The sequence below is a fragment of the Vigna unguiculata genome, chromosome 11 (genome assembly GCF_004118075.2).
Source record: "Vigna unguiculata cultivar IT97K-499-35 chromosome 11, ASM411807v1, whole genome shotgun sequence".
In the NCBI taxonomy this organism is placed as follows: Eukaryota; Viridiplantae; Streptophyta; class Magnoliopsida; order Fabales; family Fabaceae; genus Vigna; species Vigna unguiculata.
This window is the reverse complement of record NC_040289.1, coordinates 4,903,806-4,925,772: the sequence shown is the minus strand read 5'-3', so window position 1 is coordinate 4,925,772 and position 21,967 is coordinate 4,903,806. Positions and strand designations below refer to the sequence as shown.

The 21,967-nt window shown below is 34.6% G+C and overlaps 1 protein-coding gene across 1 annotated transcript; it reads left to right on the top strand.

The window, feature by feature from the left end:
• Positions 1-6,693: 6,693 nt before the first annotated feature.
• LOC114170115 (protein FAR1-RELATED SEQUENCE 5-like) lies at positions 6,694-9,191 on the top strand. Its single transcript, XM_028055601.1, has 3 exons — positions 6,694-8,889; positions 8,962-9,021; positions 9,099-9,191. The coding sequence occupies exons 1-3, from the start codon at positions 6,694-6,696 to the stop codon at positions 9,189-9,191; spliced, it is 2,349 nt and encodes a 782-aa protein (XP_027911402.1).
• The last annotated feature ends 12,776 nt before the right edge of the window (positions 9,192-21,967 follow it).

The window sequence follows — 21,967 nt, the reverse complement described above, 5'->3', positions numbered from 1 at the left end:
GTTGCGCCCAGTCAAGGAAACTGCGGTATCGGAGGGCGTGTTGATGTGGTTAAGCTTTACCGGACGGTTACTCGGGTAGATTGTCCTTATAGGTATGTCATCAATACAATAGTTAATAATATTTTGTTTAATTTAATTCCTGTTTTTTACATGTTTTAGTAACTTGAATTATGATCTGTTGAAGGATTGTTGCGGTGATAAATGGTCAAATATTGTCCACACATGATTGTATGGGTTTTCGACCAATGGGTTATGTTTGCAATATGGTAATTTATTATTTATTCATATTATTCATATTATTTGATAGGTATATGTTAATAATAGGAAAAAATTAAATTTTGGTGTGTTTCTTGAATGAATATAGGCAGTTATGTTTGGATGTAACCTCTTGATGCATAATGAAAGGAAGTTGCATCAACATGTGCGAAGGATTGTTTTACATCCAATGTATACGGTACGTGTTTGTGTTTATTAGTTAGGGGAACCAAATTTCAAGATCAATTAATTTGACTCTCAATTAATGACCAATATTATTGTAGACATCGGTTGTTCACGATAGTAATCAGAGAATCGCAAAGAGACGTGTTTGGAAGTTAAGCGATTACAACATGTTCTTTTCTTCCAATTTGGTTAGCATGAAAGAAATCTTAACCGCTGAATTTGTAAGTACCAAATTTGAGATGTTGACAAATTTGTGTTTTTAAATTCATTTTTGGCTTGTATACTTCACCTAATAATCAAGTTGTTTAACTTGTGACATGTACTTTAGTTGTTTGCTCCAATTGTACACGATGACCATTGGTGGTGTTATGCCGTCAAATTGGACACAATGGAATTCTTTGTGCTTGATTCTCTAGGACACAATCGAAAGAAACGAACGAGGATCGACAATAGTGTGGTTAGTGTGTTCTTTGAAAGTTTTTTCTGTTTTTTGACTTGTACTATGTGATTTGTAATTATTAATATAAATTTGATTCACATGGGTGAGGATGTTTGCAGGCCCGTAACATGGAAACGTTTCTTTCGTTTTTGTTAAATTGTAAGGAGGACAACAAGCCATCGTTTGAAATCCGACATGCTTTGACCCCCATTCAACCAAACCTGTGAGTAATTAATTTTGTTTGTTTTTGAAGGAGGTTAATTTATTAGTTGCCTGCAATTGTTCTGAAACCTTACATTGTGTGGTTAACAATTGGTTAGGCATGATTGTGGAGTGATCGTTTTAAAATTTATTGAGCTGTGGGATGGTTGTCCCAAATTCAATGGGAATTGCATGCCAGAATACACCAATGTAAGTAATTATAAATTTGGTTATTCATGGATATTATTTTCATTTCAAATTTCACATAAACATGTTTGTTGGTTGCAGGAGGACCTTCAACAAATACGGCAAAATTTGATTTGTGAATGGATTCTACATGATGATAACCAGAACAGAGAAGAAGTACTTCTGTACTATGATCTTTACCTTAGACAGTAGTTTTTACTGTTAAAAAACTAGTGTCGAGAAGTTTTGTTAAAGAACTTTAATTCACCTTAATTTGTTTATATTTTGGTTTCCCTTCTGCTTGTACAGGAAAATATGATGTATATAAGCGGAAAGTGACGCTTAATGCGTTCGATAGTGATGAATTGGCAAATTTTTTGATGCCAATGATAATATATGTTTATGGTGGTTTGTTAATTTTTTTTTTTATGGCGGTACCAACATTTATACAAGCGGAAGTAGGCGTTTAGTTTTTTGTAAGTGTTGCATGTAAAAAGTTATTTTTGGACTTACAAATGTTTTGTAAACGAAGTACTTATGTGCAAAAAATGTTCCATAACCAATCACTTAATTGGGAAGAAAAACTCAGTTAACAAATGACATGACTTAAGATCATTTCTTTTCATACGTGCATTCTGTTCATACGTGCATTTAACGTACAGTAAAAAAGGCATTTATTTGAAGATAGAAAGGCAGTTGTATTCTTCGGAGTTCAGAATAAAGGTTGGTGGGAATACCACATCAAACCAAAGACAGGAACCCGTAATGGGTGAAAGTTATCAATTTACACTATTTGCGGGGCGCTTCATCCCACGGACGTAGCTTTAAACTTGTTGTCCAAAAACTTTAACATAACCAACCACTTATTTGTGAAGAAAAACGCAGTTAGTAGATTGATTTATTGTACAGTTCGCAAGATGAAGTTGTTATTCATGTGTGCATTTCACGTAACGTAACCATCCAGTTATTCGAATAGAACAATACAGTTGTATTCTTCGGAGTTCAGAAGAAAGGTTGGTGGGAATACGACATCAAACCAAAGAGAGGAAACCGTAATGGGTGAAAGTTATCAATTTACACTATTTGCGGGGTGCTTCTTCCCACGGACGTCGATTTAAACTGGTTGTACAAAAACAATAGCACACACAAGCACTTATGTGTGAAGAAAAACCCAGTTAGTAGATTGATTTATTGTTCAGTTTGTAAGATGAAGTTGTTATTCATGTGTGCATTTCACGTAACGTAACCATCCAGTTATTCGAATAGAACAACACAGTTGTATTCTTCGGAGTTCAGAAGAAAGGTTGGTGGGAATACGACATCAAACCAAAGAGAGGAAACCGTAATGGGTGAAAGTTATCAATTTACACTATTTGCGGGGTGCTTCTTCCCACGGACGTCGATTTAAACTGGTTGTACAAAAACTATAGCACACACAAGCACTTATGTGTGAAGAAAAACCCAGTTAGTAGATTGATTTATTGTTCAGTTCGCAAGATGAAGTTGTTATTCATGTGTGCATTTCACGTAACGTAACCATCCAGTTATTCGAATAGAACAACACAGTTGTATTCTTCGGAGTTCAGAAGAAAGGTTGGTGGGAATACGACATCAAACCAAAGAGAGGAAACCGTAATGGGTGAAAGTTATCAATTTACACTATTTGCAGGGTGCTTCTTCCCACGGACGTCGATTTAAACTGGTTGTACAAAAACTATAGCACACACAAGCACTTATGTGTGAAGAAAAACTCAGTTAGTAGATTGATTTATTGTTCAGTTCGCAAGATGAAGTTGTTATTCATGTGTGCATTTCACGTAACGTAACCATACAGTTATTCGAATAGAACAACATAGTTGTATTCTTCGGAGTTCAGAAGAAAGGTTGGTGGGAATACGACATCAAACCAAAGAGAGGAAACCGTAATGGGTGAAAGTTATCAATTTACACTATTTGCGGGGTGCTTCTTCCCACGGACGTCGATTTAAACTGGTTGTACAAAAACTATAGCACACACAAGCACTTATGTGTGAAGAAAAACCCAGTTAGTAGATTGATTTATTGTTTAGTTCGCAAGATGAAGTTGTTATTCATGTGTGCATTTCACGTAACGTAACCATCCAGTTATTCGAATAGAACAACACAGTTGTATTCTTCGGAGTTCAGAATAAAGGTTGTCCAAAAAGATTAGCAGTGGTAAGCACTTATTTGTGAATAAAAACGCAGTTAGTAGAGTTCTGAATGTAAATACACATACATAGAACCAAATAAAGCCTTTTGTTATTATTTAGTTGTACTACCTTCATCGTCATACATGATGTTAGATGTCCAAAATAAGACCCATTTCATACACACAAAAAACATACTAAACCTCAAAACATGACATCTGGTACGACTATTTCATTAGTTCATAACAAAAAAAAGTTGACCCAACTAAGAACTACTTCAAGGGCTGTCGATGACAATTGGCTTGTATGATGGATAAAAATCACACATGCATTCATTGACAAAAACTTCTACATCTTCATCATCTCCTGCCATCTCCATCTCAAAGAAGACTAGATCACCCTCTTTCAGTTCATGGTCAATGCAAAATTCCTTCCAACCATCAAGGATCCTTGTCGCGTATGATACTTCTAAATTAAGAATTTTGCAGGTAACAACCGTTTTTAGCCCGACTAACATCAGGTTCTGAATGTTCTTGTTACGGATCAACCCAGTTATATCACCGTTCAGATCCTGCAAAAAAATGATAACCAAATTAGATGCAGTGTGTGTTAAAAATATGCGGTGCAACTTTGAAGTGTTAGGACGAACATACCAAATGATCCAAGGTTGCCTGCTCATTCGTCAACTTCACGCAGTGGATGTAGTTGTCGTTCTCTGTTGTCGCAAGATGCAGGTAACGCTCCATGCTTAGATCAGAGCAATTTCCTGTGAAGATGGTAATTTCAAATTGGTTGCTACCTAAATATCTAAGTTGCACATGTACGTTCCCTTGGATGTTGAACGTCGTCCTGAGTTTGGCCCAACCTTTGGTGAGTCTCGGCGAACGTGGATCCTGGTTGTACCTCAACTTGTGTAGCAACCCATTGTTGTCCACACACATCCATTTGTCGCTGAGTTCATCGGCATAGGCAACAGCAAAATGCCTATCAACATAGCCAAAATTCTGCAGCATCCATTCACGGTGTTTTTCAAAGGGGAAAAAGATGGAAGCAAAAAAAGTCAGAAAATATGGCAGACGATAGTGGTGGGAGGGGGAAGCACGGACAAAATTACCCTATTTTCGATGTGCAGCGTGGTGAATGTCCATAGAAAGTTGCTCGGTTGGTTGCTTGCGGAGGCCGCCATCTCGATGTTTGATCACGTCAACAAACCCTAGTTCAAGCCGTCAAGGGTATTCTGAACGTGAGTGAATGTGTGTTATTTTGGCAAATGACCAGCATTAAATAGGGAAAGTCGGATCGCTACAACAGTCCCAACTCCTGATTGCATTCAATGGCAGGGGGTAATATGCACCGGCGGTTACCGCACATGTGCATAAGGGTTACGATGTTTGGTAGAAATTAATTACACGAATTCAATGTCATTCAATTACACCAACCTGTCGGATTGCAAACTTCCGTTTTTCAATACCATGTAATAAATACACTGCAATGTCTTTACTCATATTTGCCAAACTTCCTTCGACTTACCATAATAATTAAGGGTGATACATTTGCGGAATCGAAAGCAAAGAAAGCAATAACATTTGTCTGTTTTGTGCAATCACCAATTTAAATCCCACATGCTTTTAATGCCTAAACCCCCCGAAGGGGTGGTATACAACCATGGCTTGATGTCTTGGTACGATTCTTCTTGGGTGGGTGGCCGAATATCTTTGGTTTGTAAAAAAAGCTCGATATAACCTGCAGTTAGAAGAGTAATTACTTTTCTCCTAATTTTTTGAACATCTTTCCATCGTTGGATCATTTGGGTAATATCAGTGTCGCACTTGATTTCAACAAGGTCGTGGTAAAGTTTGTTGTTTAAAACTTTAACTCCTCGTCTATAACTAATTTCTGTGATGACTTTTCGATCTCCACAACGTATTCCATGCGATAACTTGTCAACAAGCTCAACGAATGTGATGTTGTGGCGCAGGGACATTCTCACCACTGCGTGAGATTTAAACTTTAACCCATGACCGTAAGGGCACTCTACAACTGTGGCTCGGCGAAGCCTTCCTCCAAAATAAATTAAGAAGTCACATCTTTCTATACACATTGGCCTTCCATCCGTTGAAGTCTGACTTCTTTGTAACAGTTCCAGTATTTGGGTCGGCGACCGTGTGAATGTTACAAAAAGTTCTATAATGCAGTTAATTGGAAACTCTGGCTTACACTTAAGCATGTAAATGACATCGTCATCACAGGATAATTCAGTTGCCCGATACATGACAAGTCCATTTTCATTCATGATGGGCTGCCTGAAGTATAACTTGTTAACATGCTTATCGGATTTAAACTCCAAACTCTTCATAACCAGATCAGTTAAAAGATGCATCGTACAAGAATATGGGATGCGGAACAAACTTGGAATGGAACCTTCGAAGCGAACCCCGTCATGGTACTCCTTCATTTTCCCGTCGTTGAAAATGGCGGCTAGATATGAATTGCCCACATTGTACACACTTCCACCGCCACCGTATGCTTGCATATTCCCTTGTCGTCTTGTACGCCGACTGCGAGAAAAGATAAGAAAATTAAGCCGTCAAATCAACCCAGCTGTATATTCATATGAAAAAAAATGTTCCTTATATACCTCTGTATTAAGCGCACACGAGCACGATGGAGCTGCAATTGAGCACTGCTATTTATGGACAATAAAAAATTGATATAATGTACGAAATTTCGAATGGACCAAATTGCCCTTATTTAACGTATTGAAGAAGCAAACCGAATGTACCCTGTTACATTGAATGCCAAGCCTTACCTTTTTACTTCTTCTTCCACCTACCTAAACATCATTACATAAGTCTTCATTACTCTGGCGCACCGACGGCAATGAAGTTAATCTGTGTCTACCACTCATACCAACCGAAATGAATGCGCAAAGACCTTGGGGGTGAAAGGTAAAGGTCCTCATTTATAACATCTTAGTCTACTCCACTAAAAATGCATTTTACTGTCACAGTCCACTTTTCCATTGTTATAAGTTTGGAACTTTACTTCTTTAACATTTATCACACGATATCACACGATTTATTTTAGTTGAGCGATATATTCTGACCACTCCGGGATTAAGGGATGAAGCGATATATTTTGTATGTGTTTGTTATTGTGCCAAAAGGATTTAGACATCGGACAATATTAATATTCTGTTGTCTAAAATGCAAATGTTGTATTTTTTTTTTTTAAATAATGTAGGGCAAACTAAGCGAAATGTGGGCATCCGACGTACTTAACCCCATTTCACTTGAAGAAATAAGTTTATGCAACAACGAAATAGAGCAGTCGGAAGCATTACCTCATTCTATGCCTTCGCATACCCAAGAGGATGAATTAGATGAGGTACCTACGGTTGGAATGATTTTTGAAACAGTCGACAAGGTTAAAGACTTTTACAAGCAATACGCCATCAGATGTGGATTTGGTGTCCGTGTCAGAAGTTCAAGTAAAGGACAAGACAACGAATTATGTTTTGTGAAATTGTTCTGTAGCCGCGAAGGAAACTACGTGTCCACCATCCCTCCCGAATTGAAAAGCCAACCAAAAAAAACCAAGAACTGTGGTGCAAAGATAACAACAATTAAAAAAGGAGGTCAGTGGCACATAAAGAATGTCATACTTCATCACAATCATGACCTAAGCCCTATGAAGTCAAGAATGATGCGCGGCAACAAAAAATTGAACATGCAAGTGAAGCGAACACTCGATATGAATGATGAAGCCGGCGTCCGCATTAACAAAAGCTTCCAATCACTGGTTTGTGATGTTGGCGGATTTGAGAACCTTCCTTTTGTGGAGCGTGATGTTAGGAATTATATAGGACGACAAAGAAGGGCACTAGGTAAGGAAGGAGACGGCCAAGCATTGATGGCACACTTCTCTCACATGAGACAAATGAACGATGAATTCTACTTTGAAATTAACTTCGATGATAACAATAGAATATCAAATGTATTTTGGGCTGACGCACGTAGTAGGGCAGCATGCGCAGAATTTGGAGATGTTGTCTCCTTTGACACTACATATCTAACCAACAAATATGATATGCCATTTGCACCATTTGTTGGAGTCAATCACCATGGTCAGTCAATATTATTAGGATGCGGGTTGTTGTCAGCTGAAGATACAGAAACCTTTGTGTGGCTTTTTAACTGTTGGCATAATTGCATGTCATACAAGTCACCTGATGGCATTCTAACTGATCAGTGTAGGGCCATGCAAAATGCAATTGAGATTGTTTTTCCAAATACTCGTCACCGGTGGTGCTTATGGCATATAATGAAAAAGATCCCGGAAAAGTTGCAAGGATATACTCATTACAAGACTATCAAAAACAAGTTGAAGACATTGGTTTACGAGACCGTCAATGTTCACCAATTTGAGACCGGGTGGCAACAATTAATAAATGATCACGAGTTGGATAAGAATGAGTGGTTGGGCACACTATACGAAGAAAGACAACGGTGGGTGCCTTGCTATTTGAAAGGAAATTTTTGGGCTGGTATGTCCACCACACAACGAAGTGAGGGACTGAATGCCTTCTTTGATGGATTCATCAATTCAACGACAATGTTACAGCAGTTTGTAGTACAGTACGAAAATGCGCTACGTCACAAAGCTGAAAAGGAATGCGAGGCGGACTTTGCTTCTTTGAACACTACAATCCCATGTGCCACCCAGTCCCTTATTGAACGACAATATCAGCAAGCCTACACACATTCGAAGTTTGCAGAAATACAAATGGAATTCCGCGCGAAGATGAATTGTGCAATCAAAATGGTGGATGTTACTCCATCGGGATGCAACTACGTCGTGCTCCAAGAATTATTGTGGGATGGGAAATCTGCAAACAAATATTATGATGTGCATTATGATGCCAAAAGCGGCATAATATCATGTTCGTGCCAGCTTTTTGAGTTTCGTGGTATCGTCTGCCGACACTGTTTCACGGTCCTTGGCCAAGAGGAAGCAACAACAATATCCACGAAGTATATCATTCCTCGATGGAGCAAACTTATACGAAGGAGATATACTTCAATGAGAGCAGCTTACAACACCCATAGTAAGGACCCAAAAATGCAGAGGTACCGGGCATTGTGCAAGGAATTTTTTCAGATTGCCGATGTTGCATGCGAATCTGATGCTGGAACGGAACAACTATTTAAGCAACTGAGGTGTGGCAGAAACCCGGTGGAGTTGACTTCGTGTGGTGATGGTCGTCATGTTGACACCAGGATGACGTCTTCCTTCCCACCGCCGGATTCGTGTCAGGCATCCATTGTCCGCAGCCCAAATGCAGTAAAGCGAAAGGGAAGGCCTCGTACTCTAAGGTTGAAATCCAAAGTAGAAAAAATTACAAAGAAAAAGAATTCGGTGGTAAAGATGACTGAAATATACACCAACAACACCGTAAGTTAATCTCCTATTATTATCACAATAATCTGGCCGTGCATTTGAATCATGTAATTTGGGTTTTTGTAGCCAACACTTAACCACCAGGTGGGGAATGACATGACAGATGTTCATCGTCATATAGAATGGGTATGATTTCGTAATTTGTGGAGTATGGTGTAAACAATTTCCATACAGATAACTGAGTATTAAAATCCAATTTGCAGGACTTCAATGTGGCAGTAGTCGGTGATGTTTCATTCAATTCGACCGTTCAGAGCAAAGTCGGTGGCACAACTAGTTCCAATATAGCCGACTGAAAAGGTGCTGTTCGAAGTCAAATAATTTCTAATGTCCAAATTACATCCATTTAAAGGCACTTCAATGTAATGATTGTATTCAAATTCCGCAGGGACAACAACGTACATCACAATGCATATTTTTTGAGTGGATGGGAGCTTTGGGTAGTTGGAAACATGATGACATTGCCAAACAACAGGTCTTTGTGAAGTCGTTGTTTGTCGATGACATTATATCACAAAAGTATTTTTTGGGAGTCAGTGTACCAGTAACCGCCTTTTTTGTATACAATATATGTATTTTTCATTACACATTTTGAAGCAAGTCTGGTGCATTCGAAAACATTGACATAATATTTTTGTTTATATTGTATTGTTTTTGTACCCAATCAGTTGCATTAGAAAAGTCATTATGCGTGCAGTAACTGCCTTTGTATGATACAGTATTTGTGCTTTTACTACATTATGTTTGTTCCATGTTTCTACGTCATTTTTTTGGTCCCAATTGATGTGTCTGAGCTAAGTCATATTAGAGGACAAAGAGATCTTCCAAATTTTTAAGGAACATACTTTTTCAGATACGGTATATTTGTTTTTACTTCACTGTCCTTGTACCAAGTATAATGATTTCCAAAGACTAACATATTACTAGGAACACGGTTACCCAGTAACTGCCTTTCTACGACATAATAAATGTGTTTTTACGGCATTCTTTTGGTACCAATTCGTATGCCTCCCAAGAGTCATATTAGAGGACAAAGAGATCTTTCAAATTTTTAAGGAACATACTTTTTCAGATACGGTATATTTGTTTTTACTTCACTGTCCTTGTACCAAGTATAATGATTTCCAAAGACTAACATATTACTAGGAACACGGTGACCCAGTAATTGCCTTTCTACGACATAATAAATGTGTTTTTACGGCATTCTTTTGGTACCAATTCGTATGCCTCCCAAGAGTCATATTACAGCACAAAGAGATCTTCCAAATTTTTAAGGAACATACTTTTTCAGATACGGTATATTTGTTTTTACTTCACTGTCCTTGTACCAAGTATAATGATTTCCAAAGACTAACATATTACTAGGAACACGGTGACCCAGTAACTGCCTTTCTACGACATAATAAATGTGTTTTTACGACATTCTTTTGGTACCAATTCGTATGCATCCCAAGAGTCATATTACAGCACAAAGAGATCTTCCAAATTTTTAAGGAACATACTTTTTCAGATACGGTATATTTATTTTTACTTCACTGTCCTTGTACCAAGTATAATGATTTCCAAAGACTAACATATTACTAGGAACACGGTGACCCAGTAACTGCCTTTCTACGACATAATAAATGTGTTTTTACGACATTCTTTTGGTACCAATTCGTATGCCTCCCAAGAGTCATATTACAGCACAAAGAGATCTTCCAAATTTTTAAGGAACATACTTTTTCAGATACGGTATATTTGTTTTTACTTCACTGTCCTTGTACCAAGTATAATGATTTCCAAAGACTAACATATTACTAGGAACACGGTGACCCAGTAACTGCCTTTCTACGACATAATAAATGTGTTTTTACGGCATTCTTTTGGTACCAATTCGTATGCATCCCAACAGTCATTAGACCATAAAGGGATCGCAAAATTTGTTAGGAACATACTTTTTCAGATACGGTATATTTGTTTTTACATCACTGTCCTTGTACCAAGTATAATGATTTCCAAAACTAACATATTACAACGAACACGGTGACCCAGTAACTGCCTTTCTACGACATAATAAATGTGTTTTTACAGCATTCTTTTGGTACCAATTCTTATGCCTCCCAAGAGTCATTAGACCATAAAGGGATCGCAAAATTTGTTAGGAACATACTTTTTCAGATACGGTATATTTGTTTTTACATCACTGTCTTTGTACCAAGTATAATGATTTCCAAAGCTAACATATTACAACGAACACGGTTACCCAGTAACTGTCTTTTTACGCAGTTAATAAATGGCTTTTTAGAGCATTCTTTCGGTACAAATTCTTTTATTATACAATATATGACTTCCTAATTGACAACAATATCACATCCTTAAACAAATCACAATATTACAACAGCTAATTCACATACAATCAAGGATAACTTATTAGTCAGACATAAGGTAATAAGAGCAACAACACCAACAACCGTTCAATGTCAGAATATATGTCTTTTTCGTACACAAAATTTGAACAACATACAATCAAAGAACACACACATTCCAACCTTTCTTTCCATCTGTGGTACAAAATAGCTATGTCAAGTTTCAAAATCGCGACAAACAACATATCATCAATGCCTTCACACATCATACCAAAAAATAAAGCTTCATGTATCTCACAACAATAAATTTTTGCGAACCATGTTTTTTAGGGGCATTCCCAGTGTAAGGGGTACGTAGTGCGCGACTTTTAATCCGTACCCGCCCATGATGCTTCATTCTGTCATACATATTACTATGTGGTGGATTTGGTTCCTGTACATGGCTAACATTTTTTGACAACTCTTCATTACTTCCATGTGGGGTGTCCATATTAACTTCTCCGACTTTGACACCAACACTGCGCTTAACAGTAGAATGCAGTGGGCTCCATGCTTCATGTGATTGAAGTCCACCTTGGCTATAAAATTGGTCTTCAAATGTTTTACCTCTGTCCTGAACATTGGTAGAAGGAGTAACAGGATTGCAGTCCTTGGTTCTTTCCGTCTTCCTCTCATGAACAACTCCTTCTAAAAGGGATAAACATTGCCGAAGTTCACCTATTTCACGTTCTTGCTTTTCAATTAGAACCTCAACTTCAACCTTCCTTCTTCCTAAATCTACTCCTCCAGTTGCCCTCTTACTTCGACTAACATCATGACCAAACAATTCGTACGCTTCTCTAACTTCTGCGTGAAGAAGTTCTTCCTTTGACACACAAAGATCAGCAACTATCTGTGAAATACATTAACAATATTTAAACTAAAAAGAGGTGCATCCACAAAAAAACAACATTCTAACTACTAAATCAAACCCAAATCAATTACCACATTCTTCTCCAAACTACTCTTTAAAGCACCGTCACCCACTTTAATATTCATCCTACGCAACAACCTTGGAAATTCATTGCCAATGCGTGCACCCTTTCTTCTCACAAATACAAAGTGATCAAAACACCAAAGCTGAAAGTCCACACATAAAGCAAATGTAAGCTAACATTAACAATTACTCATTAATGCTTTTGAAATCATGATGTAAGTAAATATAATTTACCTGTAATAAATAAACACAACCCACAACATGAAAGTGTTTCCTATGGCTTTCCATCTTCAAAAGCAATGAAGCATTGCACAAACTCCCAACTAAGTACTCGTAAACTACACGACCCCAGTTATATTGCCATAAACTTTTCAAGTCATCAACAATCTTGAAAAGTATGGGGAATACGGTTGCATTTCTATTAGGCAAAAGAAACTCGGATATGCCTATTAGGATGTATAACCTGCAAAAATCATCTACAGCAACACATTCCGAGTGGTTCAAGAGATAGTTATATATCACCCCAACAGTAACCTTCTTCTCACTAAAAATGTTCCTACATACACTTTCAATAACGACATCATCCAAATCCACTACATCTCCGACAATCCTCAATCCTAAGCCTAAACAAACATCTAATAACTTAAATGGCACAATTATAGAGTTAAGTAAAAAACCACCTCTTCTTTCTACCCACAACTTGCACAAAACACCAAGCACGTTTCTACTTATCTTAACAGAATCATTCAACAAAGTGAACCACCAGAATGGTGTTCTTTGAATACAAAGCTTTTGTCCTCACTTAAGTTCTTATTCAATAACGACAGATATGTGGTCCTACAAGAATGCCTGAACATAATTTGCAGAACAAAAAGAACATTACACCACAATTAACAACATATTGTTTGAAATCAATGTCAGTAAACATTGTTACCATTGTTGTATCTGAACAACTTACATCGGTACTATCACTGAACTCTCCCACATCACCACCTTCACTCCCTTCACTATCATCACTACCATTGTTATGTTTAGTTGGACCACTATCGTCACTCATGTCTTGTAAAAAAAATAACAAAGAAACTAATTAAAGGTATACCTAAATCAAAACATTACAACACACATCCAACAAACAATAAAACAACTACAGATATACCTAAATCAATGCAAGGGTACCACAACGAACAAATGAACAACGACGAAACAAATTATGTATCGTTCCACCTCCCGGGTGATTGCTCTGCATTGATTAAAAAAACACAACGGTCAGTTTTGGACACGAAAAAATATTCCTCCAAACCCTAGATTGACAATATAAAACTCATTTAATGAAATCACATCATGCACGAACGCGATTGCTTTAGGCGAAAAGAAAACAGAACCTTCAAAACTCACCGCGGACGTCAACCTCGATCTACGGCTACTTCCCTTCCCAAGTTCGGATTTTTTGTAGGAGTTCCTTCCTCCACCTTTGAGCAGGCACACGAACAACGCGCAAATGACGACGCACTCAATTTTTTGCACCAACCCTCCGCACTCTACCTCTTCTTCCACTGCTGCTGTTTTCTTTTGGTGTTGCTTCCGCTTTAACAAAGCCGACGGCACCGCACCGCTTTGAGTGAAAATATCTCAGCTTTAAGAAAGCCGACGGCACCGCACCGCTTCGAGTGGGTTCAGATGGGGTTCGGGTAGTCTGAGAGAAAAGCGCTCAGTGAGGGTGAGTGAAAAAAATCAAAACTTTGGGTAAGTGAGTTCGAGATCGCGTGTTGGCTCCTCACGCGCACCGCAGGACGTTTTCTCTCTCCATAAGACCCATCAGAAAACTGTCAGAACCGTCACCTCATCCCTTCATTTTCTTTTATTCGAAAACAATTTTTTTTACCCACGTCAGACTGCCACGTAGGCGGGTAAAAACCAGGTCAAAAAACCTAGGTCAGAGTATCATTTTCCTTTGGAAATAGTGGTACAACACCTAATTTTTCTCTTATTTTATTCACTCAAAAATTTCTTTTCTCATTACTTTTTTTGACGTGCATTTGTAAATATTAGAATTCTTATTGATAACTACGGTTACCTATAGTAAGCTATATAATGCTAAAAGTACAAAAACATTAATTAATACAATAAAGATATTAATTCTTGTTATTTTTACATCTTTGATTCTTTTATTTCTTTAATCCTTATTATTAATTCTCATGTATAGTTAATCCAGTAGAAAAATATATTAACTAAAAATTCATTGATTGTTCAACCGTGTCCAAGAGTTGAAATATCCAAAGAATCAAAGCTTTTAAATTATGCAATTCGTGAAACAAAAATAAAGAAAACATGCGAACACGTTATTTTTTTGAAACTCAACATCAAAGTCCTGAATTTCTCCACTGAGAATTATGCCAGAAACCTGCATTAAATTCAATAAATAAAAAGCAACTAATTTTGTAGATATTTGAACTCAGAACAAAGTTTTTGTGCCATGTGAAAACACATACACTAAAAAGATTCAACTTTGGTAATTTCTCATTCCACAAACTATTTTCCCAGTAAACTTCTTATCATTATCCGAATGAAAGATCATTTCTTTTTATCTGTAAGAAAGAAGAACTTAAAATTTCTGCAATATTGAAAAGATTACTCCATTTCTTTGCTTTCAGAAGTTGACAACAAAACTGAATTCAACAACATAGTTGACAACAAAACTGAATTCAACAACAGTGACCACAGAATCTTCTTATTACAGTTAAACCAAGAATATCAATGGAAAACATTCAAAACTAAACCAGTGTGTGGTAACACAAGAAAGAAAACACAATCTGATACACCAAGATCGAAGCTTTATTCATTCCTGTTACGAGCATTACTATCAGCCTTCAATTTCTGAAGATGTGCTTCATGCTGCAGCAGAAAGTTCTCAACATGAGCGAGTGGAGGAGGATGACTGCGTGAATGTAATCCCCTGACCACGACATCATATTCCCGTGGCAAACCTTCCAGAATGGCTCCAATGTGTTCTATCTCAGACACATTTTCACCCATTTCAACCAAAGAATCAATGAAACCTCTGACGGTGGCAAGGTACTCTAAGATTGATTGAGTTTCCATTTTCTTGGTGTTCTTCATCTCTATCCTAACTTGCGTCGCCATGGCTGCACGAATGAGGTACACTGTATCCCAAACCTGCCATGAATGTCTGCAGTCGAACGCCAAAGGAAACATCTCTCTGGACAGAGACATTTTCAGCCATGTCGCCAGCATTTGATCTTGAACAAGCCATAGCTGATACTCTAGGGTTGCGATGTCACGTGAACGATCACTCTCGTTTGCGTATCTGATGGGAATGCGAGGATTCTCAACGAACTGCCTCAGATTGTGCCGAGCCATGACAACTTCAACTTGGTGCTTCCACGCAACGAAGTTCCTTCCATCCAGTTTAATCGGTGACTCCTCAGAGAGTGTCACTGCAGTCCTCAAAGGACCACCACCACTGCTGTTACCTTTGATTAGTTGCATGATGAACTCAAGTATTTCCACTAGCACTAATTTTGGTTACTCCCAATATACTATTCAGTTTTATCAGTTGCTTGACCAACTCAATGTCCACTGAGACCACAAAAGCACATTGACGTTCGTTCGCCATGAAAATGCAGAAAAGAAACGTTCTTTCTTCTTTGATTGCTCCCAATATTTGTTTCAATTGTTTCAGTTGTTTCGATTCCATGCACACATATGCATATATAGAACAAAGATGCATGCATGAGAAGAGAAGAGAGGAGAAAGAAATAACTGTAATAACAGAAACCCTAACGAAGTTACCTAACCTAAGCTTTTTAACTACTGTTTAACTGTTATTATTATCTTTCAACCGCCATTTATTGAAATTAAAGAAATTTTCGAAGTTTCTGTTTTTGTAATCATTTTTATTTTGCTATGTCTGTGACAAAAGAGAGTCTGTTGAAATCTTTCTCATATACACTGGTTTAATTTTGTTTACTATTTTTCTTATTAAAACCTCCATGTGGTGACTATTTCAAATTTATTAATGAAAATTTTAAAATTACACGTAACAGAAGTTTAAAACTGACACTATAATAGTTAAGTAATGATGTTTACTTTTAAAAATTAAAAACCTCTTTACGAAGTTAAAACTTGTAAAAAACTTAATAATCTTCATTGTTATTAATATTAATATTTAAAATTTATAAAAAAAATAAATTTTAGATACGTGAGTATCTATAAAAAAAAATGTAAAAGTATATATAACATTTTTGTATTATACTAAAATAGAGTCGATGTGATTCTTTCTTTTAAATTAGTTTTTAATGTCATTTGGAAGGTATTTTAAGTCAGAATCTAGGTTATATATCTTTTATCAATATTATCAATTTAAGTCAGATGTTATCAATATTTTTGTGAAATATGTAAAAAAATATTGATTAAGATTTATATGCAATAAATTATAAAAAAAATATTCTTCAACCTTTGATTAAACAATGTATACTTACATTTATGATAACAAAATTTAACGTAAAGAAGTCATGGACAAAACGTAAATATTGATTGAAATTTAATTAATTCAACAGATATACATTTAGCAATGGTAAAGATTTTATGTAATTTCATAATTGGCCTTTAATTACTTTGTAATCAGAATATGAGAAAAATGTATTTATTTAATTTGACATTATAAAGATAAACTTTGATGAGCAATATCTAAATAACTACATAATTTAGTATCACATTTTTCAAATCAATGCTTTCTTTTATTCTTTCTCTTAACCTCATCATCTTTCTCTTGAGCAGCACCCTCTTTCTCATGAGGTGGAATGGGATTGCTTAATTGAAAAAAATAATATATATTATACATTAAGATAATAAGAAAACCATGAAAATAATATAAAAAACATAACAAAATAATACCTTGATTGTCCGATGTGAGAAGAACCAGCAACAACATCATCCTATCACATCCACAAAAGAAAATTGATGCTGAGAATGAATTAATGAGTGTAGGTATTATGTTTTATTTGTTGTTCTATCTAGATGTATTGATTTTAATATATTAAAAAGTTTCTATGGCTAAATGTTGTGTTTTTTTTAAACTATCTTCAAAAATTATTTTTCATTCTTAAATTAAATTATATATCTATTTTTTCCCTACACTTTATGAAAATCATGTAATTTTTTTTTTTGCAAACTATATATGGAGACAATGTGAAAAATGCCCCATGTATTGCAAACGATATATGGAGACCATGTGAAAAATGCCCCATTTTTGTTGGAGATTATATTTTTCATGATTTTCATAAAATGTAAGGATAAAATAGGTAGGCTTAATTAATAATTTGATCTCTATATTTAAGTCTTTTATTTAATTGAATTTCTATTTTTCAAAAAACACTTCAATGTCACCCTTCTATCAAGTTAGCCTTAATGTCATTTGAAATGTACCATATGTCAAAATGTATAAAGAAGTAGACTTTAGTCTAAGTCAATCCCACAAAATCGACATGTAATGTGAGGTTTGCACCCACTTATATACTCTAAATTGATCTTATCTCTAGTCGATGTGAGATTTCCAACAGAAACGTCTCTAGCTTTTTCTGTTTTTTTTTCTCTGCCTACCTCCCACCATCTTCCTCCACCTCCCCCCATTTTCCTCCACCTTTCTCCACCATCTATAAGGAACCACTTCATCTAACTCCATCCTCCTAAATACCACCAAAAGATCTCCTCAAACCCCTCATACACATTTCCCACAATCCAAATTTTAAGTAGGTAATAACCAATGCATTGCCAACAAGCACATCCAACTCCAAAACATGTTTGAACAACAACCCATGAATCATAGAAACCTTAAGAGAAGAAGAAAACGGAAAAGGGAAAAATGGTGGTGAAGAATATAGGAAGAAAGGGAAAAATGATGGTGGAAGGTGGATGGTGGAGAAGAAAGGGATAAAGGGAAAAGAACTGTGGAAGGTAGTAAGAGGTGGAGTGAGGTGCATGAAGATAGGAGGAAAATAACTAGAAAAAATCAGAAAGGATTCAAAAAGTAGATCGATAACCTAAATTCTAACATGTAGCACCTTACAAACGGTGTTAATGACAATTTAACGAAATGATCATATAGTCTTTAAAAAAAAGAAAATAGGAACTCAATTGTTTAAAAAATAAATGTAGAGAAACAATGGAATGAGAGTCTTAAACATATGAACCAAATTACTAATCAAGCTAATTATATATATAATTTATTTTATGAACAAAACACATATTTAAAAATAGTTTAAAGACAAAAAATATATATAATTTGAATTTTCAATATATTTTAAAATATAAAAATCATTCTATTTTGAAGAATTAATGAAAGAAAAAAAAATCAATTTGAGAATCCAAATTCAATTTAACTAAAGGCAGCTGATACTATAATCATAGATAAAAAAAGAACTCTTACCACAACAGTGTTTGCAACATGTGAAGTTGTTTGAAGTGAGCATTGAGCAAGCATAGTGTTTACAATTTGTAACTCTCTCTGAACAGATTGGATCTTATTGTTCAAAGTAAGGACATGACCTAAGGCACCATGAATGGGATCATTGCTCCACATGTTACCCTCAATTAGAATGGAATCAGCCATAACTTGTCTTTCAAATACTTCAGCAGAACGCATCAATCTAAGCAAATTCGCCAAACCAAAAAGCCTGCAAGCATTCTCAAACTCGATTGACCTGTTACTCGCAAAATATTGTCCAAATTCACAACTACCATCGTGACGTCTATGTTGATACCTACACAACACACATGCAACGTTTCTATGTCCTTCACTCATTCTTTCTGCACAAATATGCAGATATGCTTATGTTGATTACTATAAATATGGATATGAATGAATGTTCTTTTTGCTAAGCTTTTTGATTACTTATGAGTACATAACCTCAGACACAATCAATGTATATAGAGGAAGGAACGAAGGTGTTTCGTTCTATGATTTTGGTCAAACTCTTTATTAATTATTTTTTGTATGTATGACGATTTATTAAATAAAATATTGTAGAGAAGTAAAGATAAACTCTATGTTTGATGATTTTAAGATTTTGGTCAAACTGTGTTAATTGTTTTGATAAATTATTAATAAAATATTATGTGTATCCCATGTTACATTATACAAACATTTCTTTTTTAGTACTATAATTTATTTAATTATTTAAATGTTTTCTGTTTTTGCAAAGATAATTAAATGTTTACTATCTTGGAACATGTTATTAGCAAATATCAATATTACTACCGTTTAAGAGTTTTTATTTTCTTAAAAGATATGCGAAAGCATCGTTACATAAATTGAAATTCTAAAGTGATTTAAAATTTTACATTGAATAGAAAAAAGGAGCAAAATGGAGAATATATAAATGGAAGAACTAAAAAATTTATAGTGTTAGATATTTGAGTTAAATGTCTTATTTTTTTATAAAGACCTATTAATGATTCGTTGATGCCAAAATTTTTTATGTCTCACCTTGAAAATTTTACAAGTGATATCAATGCTTAGATGAGTACGACATAAGATAAGTGAAAAATCATTAAATTTATGAATTTTTTTTTTATCAAAAGTCTTTTGTTTAAAGAAATCATGTTCTTATAGAATAATGGTAAAAAAATTACCATCATTGAAATACTCATGCCAAAATTTTTTATGTCTCACCTTGAAAATTTTACAAGCGATATCAATGCTTAGATATCAATGCTTAGATGAGTACGACATAAGATAAGTGAAAAATCATTAAATTTATAAATTTTTTTTTATCAAAAGTCTTTTGTTTAAAGAAATCATGTTCTTATAGAATAATGGTAAAAAAATTACCATCACTGAAATACTCATGGTTAACTACAAAATTAATAAGTATAAGTGAGTTAAAAACTCTATATTAAATAAAAATAAAAATGAATAAGATAACCGATATAAAAGTAAAACAAAACTCGTGAAATTTTTTCACGAACCACTGAAACCGAAATTTAAGTTATAGCGGCTTTATATTAGTAATTAAAGTTCTCCTTGGTTGAATAATGAAAATTTGAATATTTAATATATTATAAGAAAAATGTTAAATAATAATTAATTTTAATGATAAAAATTATTAGTTATTATAGTAACCAAATTAAATATCAATTTATAAAATAAAAAATTATTGGTTATTAAAATAGTCACACGATTATAAATAAAAAATTATAATTGGTCATTAATTAATTAGAGACTAATTAATAATTTATCAAAAAAATTAACACAGTTTGACCAGAATCTTAAAATCTTCAAACATAGAGTTCATCTTTACTCCTTTGTACATTATTTTATTTAATAAATCGTCATACATACAAAAAATAATTAATAAAGAGTTTGACCAAAATCATAGAACGAAACACCTTCGTTCCTTCCTCTGTATAAATTGGTTGTGTTTGAGGTTATGTACTCATAAGTAATCAAAAAACTTAGCAAAAAGAACATTCATTCATATCCATATTTATAGTAATCAATATAACCAATTATGTCATCACATTCATACACTTCCATTCTCTTAAAATCATCACACTTCAAGATAGCGTTTGATGATCTTGTGTTACTACCCAACAATGTATATGTGAACAATTCCGATCCAGCTGCTTTAGGTGACTCAATCCTCCAATTTAGTCATTTTAGCTTCTCATTAGTAAGAAAGTTCATTATTTAGTTCAAAATAATAGACCTTAGATAGAGTTAATTGGATGGTTATAACACAATTAAACTAATTCCCAAATAAAAAACTCCAATCAAACAGATCAATAGATCCAAAACTAAATCAAGCAGATCAATCATTTAAAACAACAACACAACTCAAATTCATGAATTCGGTCAATAGAAATCGAACATGCAAAAATATAATTATAGCTCCCCGTACCTCAACACAATTTTTATCTAACAAAATCCCAAGTTCAAGAAAATGTCTTTTCCTATGGTGAAAGAAAAAAATCATTTGCTTTTGACTCAAATCAAAACTTGAAATACACAAAATTTCTCAATAAAATATAATTTTCAAGTTCTAATAAAAAGTCTAATAAAACTTAAAAACGAACTAAGCAAGAAAATAATATAAACTGAACTACATAAGTTGGAGAGAATGATTATACATTATTTTATATAACATAAATAATCACGGTGTCAATTTAAAAAATAAAATTGAGGTTTAAACCATAACATTAATGAAGAATAATAAACCACAATCCAATTAAAAAAACAATCTTCACACAAAATCACTTACAAAGACGAAGGAAGAACATCATTTGGAAGAAACGAGCTTGTCGCATATTTTTCAAATTTTCAAAATTTTAAAATTTCAAAACTTACAGAGATTATAAACGTGGAACGTTCTAGGGTGTACATAAATTTCAAAATTTAAGTTGGATCTAGGACATCCTACTTAAAAAAAACTTGTGTTTAATTATAAAATTGTTATTGCATATTTTTCAGGCAAGATTCTTCAAGATATGTCATTAATATCTAAGTAAAAAAAAGTTTGTTTAGTTATAAAAATGTTATTGCATATTTTTCATGTTAGATTCTTCATGATATGTCATTAATATGTAAGTAAATGATTATTTTCACTGTGTATACACCTGTAACTCTTTAAGATGAAGTGGTGTTAATGTTAAGATTATGTGATTAAGAGTAATTCATTTTTGTTAATTTCTAATAAGTTAATCTCCACTAATTATAAAGAGGATTAATATA

Coding starts and splice junctions, on each gene's coding strand:
- LOC114170115 (XM_028055601.1), top strand. CDS start 6,694: ATGTGGGCATCCGACGTACTTAACCCCATTTCACTTGAAGAAATAAGT. Junction 8,890..8,961: donor AAATATACACCAACAACACC/GTAAGTTAATCT, acceptor GGGTTTTTGTAG/CCAACACTTAACCACCAGGT. Junction 9,022..9,098: donor TTCATCGTCATATAGAATGG/GTATGATTTCGT, acceptor TCCAATTTGCAG/GACTTCAATGTGGCAGTAGT.